The sequence below is a fragment of the Oxyura jamaicensis genome, assembly GCF_011077185.1.
Source record: "Oxyura jamaicensis isolate SHBP4307 breed ruddy duck chromosome 18 unlocalized genomic scaffold, BPBGC_Ojam_1.0 oxy18_random_OJ166, whole genome shotgun sequence".
NCBI classification, from domain to species: domain Eukaryota; kingdom Metazoa; phylum Chordata; class Aves; order Anseriformes; family Anatidae; genus Oxyura; species Oxyura jamaicensis.
The window spans coordinates 431,922-437,094 of NW_023304480.1; the positions used below are offsets into that span (position 1 = coordinate 431,922).

Genomic DNA, 5,173 nt, shown 5'->3' on the forward strand with positions numbered 1-5,173 from the left:
GGCACCAGGGGAAAACAGGGTGCCCTTTACATACCACAGGCTGCAAGCACTCGTCTCCGTGCTTTTGGGGAAAAGTCGGAGCTATTTGATGCGCTGCTCCTGTCCTGCGAGACACGAAGCCAGCGCCGTGCCTTGGACCTGACGTTAACCTGCGAGTGCCTGCTCCAGGCCCCCCCAGGCACGGCCTGCCCCCCCCAGCAAGCTGCCGTGCTGTTTGTATGCAGTAACAAATGCACTCCAAATCCTTGTAGCTTTTGTAAAGGTTTATAGTCCTTTGCAATGATTGCATGATACATTTCTCCCCCCATGACACAGCCCTCGGACCAGGAAGCGCTGCTGGCAGCTCGCGCTCCACCTACGAGCAGCTGGGCTTTGCAATCCGATCTACACTAGCTGCAGAACATCAAATGCACTTTCAACATCTCCATTTAATATTTACATTCAAGCAATTAATAATTGGAAGCTTATAGTTTAGACATTTCTAATAGCAGCAATTTCTATAATAGCTTGTTTAGCTTTAGATAACGATTTTTTTTTTGCACATAGAAACACCACATGTGTACAGTATCAAAAAATATATACCAGGGATGGTCCTGCGGGTCGTAAGGAGGGCAAGGGGACGAGACTAGCAAATGCTGAATGGTTAAAAAGGAAAACAGAAAATATTCGTTTGATATAGTTTATAAGGTGATCTAGGGACTCCATAAATCTAGGCTTTATATTTCATTATATAAATACCTACAAATAAATATATTAGCACGGTCGGAGGGCGACCAGCTTTCAGCTCAAACAATACATTTCAATAACACCACGTACAAACGGGAGCAAGAATCACTCGACAAGTTAGCACTGTTAAAATATAATACTATAACTCTGAGTAACTGGCAGGCCCCATCCTCGCCAGTCCCGGCGCTTGCAGGTCCCAGCGGCAGCCCCACGACCCGGGGCGGGAGCAGCAGCAGAGGACACCCCGCGTGGCAGGGACGGCCACCGCGCCGCGCCCCGGTGTCCCCGCAGCCAGGGCAGGCTCTGCCGCCCTGCGTGGGCTTCGGGAAGGGGGCACCAGTACCTTGGAGGGAGGCGGTGGGGCCGGTGGCCCCGGGGCGGGCAGGCGGCTCCCATGGGGAGCAGCCACCGGCCACCTCACACCGTCACGTACTCCTTGAAGGTCACGGTCAAGCAGTTTGCGGTCACGTCTGTGATAATTATATTCCCAAAGAAGGGCTTGAATTCCTGCAGGGATTCGGCCTCCTCCTCCTCCTCTGCAGCCTCCTGGGGCTGCGGTGGCTCCGCAGCCGGCTTCTCGGCCGGCACCGGCGGCACCTCCGGCTTCACCTGTGCCAGGGCCGGCTCGCCCTCCGCCCGCGGCTTCACACAGCGCAAGTCTATGGGCTCGTCCAGGTCCGAATCCAGCAGGATGACCTCTGGCTGGGCAGCGGCGGGTGCCTCCAGCCGCTCGGGGCCAGGAGGGCTGAGGCAGGTGGGGGCACTGATGCTCCGGGACGTCAGGCGCTTCTTGCCTGGCTCCCGGTCCCCGTGCGGCTCCGACAGGCAGCGCTTGCGGGCACCCGGGCTGGAGAGGTTCAGTCCCATGGAGGACGGGCTGTGCTCCCGCCCAGGGCTCAGGGACCAGGGCACGAGGTCCGGCTTGGTGGTGAGCTGCAGGGGCTGCTCCGTCGGAGGAAGGGGAAGCTCCTTGGCCGGGGGAGGCTTCCTGGGGCCCTCCTCCAGCTCTGCGGGGGGCTGCCTGCCCTCGGCCTCTGCGGCGCTCAGGGCATTGCTGCCCACCACCCTTTCCTCCCCCGGCTTCCTCCAAGCCTCCAGCTTCTCTTCCCCACCCTTCTTAGGAGTCCTCTCCTCCGTAGCCCGCTTCCGGGGCGGCTCCCCGGACTTGATCTTCACCGCCTGCATGCCGTTCTCCATGTACTTGCTCATGACGATCACGATGCGCCCGTTCTTGTTTTTGTTCTTGACGATCTTCATCTTGCCCCCGAGGCCGTTGCTCGTCACCCTGTCCCGAGGGGGGGGCCCGGTACCACTGGACAGGTTCTTCTCAGCCCCGTTCTTGCTCTCGGCAGAGAGGTTCTTGACTGGGCCCAGCAGGTTTTTGGCCGGGCCGTGCGCCCACTTGTCCGGATGGGCGACCAAGGGGCTCTTGTTACTGTCCAAGCAGGCCTGGCTCTGCGGCTCCTTGCTGCTGGGCTGGTAATGGGGCTCATACATCTTGGGGTCCGGCTGGTAGTGGTGGTGCTTCTTGCTGTTCAGCTGGTAGTAATACTTGCCTTTGCTGTGGGACTGGTGCTTCATGCTGCTCTCCTTGCCATTGGGCTGGTACTGGTGGTGCTTCTTGCTGTTGAGTTCATACTGGTGCTGCTGGCTCTTGCCGGAGGAGCCGAGGTCCAGCTTTGGCCTGGTGTCCACAGCAGGGTCCTGCAGCCCCGTCAGGATGTTTGAGCGGCGAGCGAAGGAGGGAAGCTGCAACACAAAGCCAAGGGCTGAGGTCAGCCAGGGCCCGGGAGCAAGGCCCCGGTGCTCCGGCAGGCACTGGGGGCTGCCGTGCAGCGCCCACCCCTCCCACGGCTCCGCTCGCCGGGCTCCAGCGCGGCACGCTCGGTGCGCCGCAGAGCCCCAGCCCGCTCCCACTTACAGGCCGTGCATTGCTCCAGATTAATGAAGCAATGAAAAGAAGAAAAGCACCCTTCAATCAGCTGTCTGGGAACGGGGACCAAACAGGGCTGCTGCTGCACAGCTTGCGAGCAGCCTGCTAATGCCGCCCAGCCGCCGGTGCCATGGGTCTGCCCTGCAGCCCCCGGGGGGGGGGAGGGCTGCATCGTCCACCCCTGGGGCTGGGAGCTCCTGATGAGCTCAGTGCTGGGGACACACGTCCCCACGGCACTGCCAAGCGCCGGGCTGCACACAACAGCTCCTCTGCATGATGAAACCCGCTGAAAGCGGCCCCCAGGGGACACGTGGCACTGCAAACAGGCTGCCCGGGAGCGTGGGGTTGGGCTCCCCGACACACTTACCTGCATGACGAGCGGCTTTGGCTTGGGCCCCCGCTTGCGGTATCCCATCAGCTGCTCCTGCCGCTCCCTGCAGGAACACAGAGTCACAGTGAGGCCCGCAGCACCCCAGGACGTGCCCACCTGCACCCCACGCCTGCAGCCCCTGCGGTGCCAAGGACCCCATATGGGCGCAGCGAGTGGGTGTGAAGGGAGGAGGGGGGACTGGGATCTGCAGGTGCAGGGGCACTGGATGGGGTCCTGCAGGATGCGGCGGGACGAGGCCACAGCCGGGCTGCTGGGGCAGGACGCGCCTCGCGAGGCGACTTCCCTGCTGCCGCCTCCCCCCGCTGCAGCGAGGGGCTGAAGTTTACAGTTTGCGCCAAAATACTACAGGAAATAAATGCACGGAAAGAAAAAAAAAAAAAAAAAAAAAAAAAAAAGAAGAAAAAAAAAAGACCAGTTCAAGCGCAGCAGCAGCAGCAGCAGCAGCGCCGCCTCCTTCACTCGCAGGCATCAAATCCCCGGGCAGGCAGGAGCGCAAGGCGCGGCGTGGGGGGAGCGCGGCGCGGGGGACCTTGAACCGGAGGCGGCTCCCGGCGGCCCCGCGCTGCCCGCCCCGCCGGGGCCGCGCCCCCGAGCCCGTCCCGCGCCCGCCGCTGCCCGCCCCTGCCGCGGCCCCCGGTCGGCTCCGTGACGCATCTGCAATTGCACGGGCGGGCACCGGGCGCGGGTGTCCGCAGCCCCCTCCCCGGCCGGCGCCGAGCCCCCCCCCGCGGCTCACCTGTTCTGGAAGGCGATCAGCAGCCGGGGGTCCAGGATGTTCTCCTCGGGCTCCCACGTGTTGTATCTTGCGGGAGGGGAGAAGGGCAGCCGTCAGCCGCGGGGCCCGCCGGGCAGGGGTCGGGGTCCCGGGCAGGGGCGCAGCGGCCGGGGCCGGTCCCCGGCGGCGCCCCGGGCCCGTTTCGGGGCTCGCGCCCAGGGCCCGGGTCCCCGGGGAGGGGGATGGGCGGGGGAAGGGGGTGTGGGGGGGGGCACGGGGACGGAACTGTTTATTTAGCGCAGTTATTATTCCGGAGGAATTCTAAGCATGTCATGATGAAATTTTCCAAATCCCCTTTCCTGGACCCATTAAAGCGGCCCCGGCGCGGAGGAGGGACCCGGCGGTGGAGTCCGGGCGAGCAGCGCGCCCCCTCCCCCGCCGCCCCCCCCGGGCACTGTCATGCAAACCCCAAATACTCCGCAGCCCGCAGCGGCCGCCCTCGCTCCGGCGGCCGGTGCCTCCGCCTCGGCGGCGGCTCCCGGGGCAGCTCCGCCACCGCCCGCCCGCCCGCCCCGGGGCTGCGGGGCTGCGCCTTTCGTTTTGGCGATTATTCCCCCTTCCCCCCCGCCCCCCCCCCTTGCCCCCCCCGCTCGCTTCTGCAATATGGAGCCTGGCTCCCGAGGAGGGAAAGGGGGAAGGAGCCATTTTCTGGTGCACATCAGCCGCCGCCTGCCTGCCTCGCTCCGCGCCCGCCGCCGCCGCCGGGCCCCGCCGCCGCCTCCCGCCGCCCTCGCCGGGGCCTCGCCGGGGAGCGGAGCGCGGCGGGGCCGGGGGAGCCCCACGGGCGGGCCGGGCCGGCAGCCCCCCTGCCTGCCGCCCCTGCCCCGCCGCCGCTCGGTACTCACTTGGGCGACCAGCCCCTCCATTTCACCAGGTACTCCACTCTGCCCTGCGGAGCGCGGGAGGCAAAGACACGGCGTCAGCTGGCCCCGCTGCCCCCCGCTGCACCCCGGCCGCCCCCCGCCGCCCCCTCCCCCCCTTCCCTCCCCCCCCCCCCCCCCACCATTCGGATCCGCTTCTTCTCGATGCTCTCCACGGCGAAGACGTGCTCCCCCACCGCCGGCAGCTCCATGCTGCGCCCGGGAGGGGCCGGGCCGGGCCGGGCGTCCGCGCTGCCCGCTGCAGCCGAGCCGCGCTCCGGCTCCGGCAGCTCCCGCCGCCGGCTCGACAGACACTGAGCGGCGGCCGCCGCGGCACCGCAACCCGTGCAAATCCCGGAGCGAGACGTCAGGGAGGCGGCGCCTCCCGGGCCCGGCTGCCCGTCAACGGCGGGGCCGGGGGATTGGCGCAGCCCTGCCGGGGAGCGAGGCGGGGAGGGGGCGGGCGGGGGCCGGGCGGCCGCGGGGCG

General features: G+C 66.0%; 1 protein-coding gene across 2 annotated transcripts; it reads right to left on the minus strand.

Annotated features, from left to right (window-relative positions):
* Positions 1-248: 248 nt before the first annotated feature.
* CBX4 (chromobox 4) lies at positions 249-5,093 on the minus strand. Of its 2 annotated transcripts, XM_035312596.1 has the most exons (5): positions 4,829-5,093; positions 4,671-4,714; positions 3,787-3,852; positions 3,027-3,093; positions 249-2,475 (listed from the first exon to the last, which is right to left on the minus strand). In XM_035312596.1, the coding sequence occupies exons 1-5, from the start codon at positions 4,895-4,897 to the stop codon at positions 1,144-1,146; spliced, it is 1,578 nt and encodes a 525-aa protein (XP_035168487.1). In that variant the 5' UTR covers positions 4,898-5,093; the 3' UTR covers positions 249-1,143. The 2 variants fall into 2 exon arrangements, with proteins under 2 accessions (XP_035168487.1, XP_035168488.1); XM_035312597.1 differs by lacking the exon at positions 4,671-4,714 and having other exon boundaries at positions 4,829-5,092.
* Positions 5,094-5,173: the final 80 nt, after the last annotated feature.

Excerpts from the sequence above, each read along its gene's own strand:
- CBX4 (XM_035312596.1), bottom strand. The coding sequence starts at position 4,897 with ATGGAGCTGCCGGCGGTGGGGGAGCACGTCTTCGCCGTGGAGAGCATC. Across the intron at positions 3,853-4,670 it reads TGGAGGGGCTGGTCGCCCAA|ATACAACACGTGGGAGCCCG; the intron begins GTGAGTACCGAG and ends CCCTCCCGCAAG. Across the intron at positions 3,094-3,786 it reads CTGATCGCCTTCCAGAACAG|GGAGCGGCAGGAGCAGCTGA; the intron begins GTGAGCCGCGGG and ends GTGTTCCTGCAG.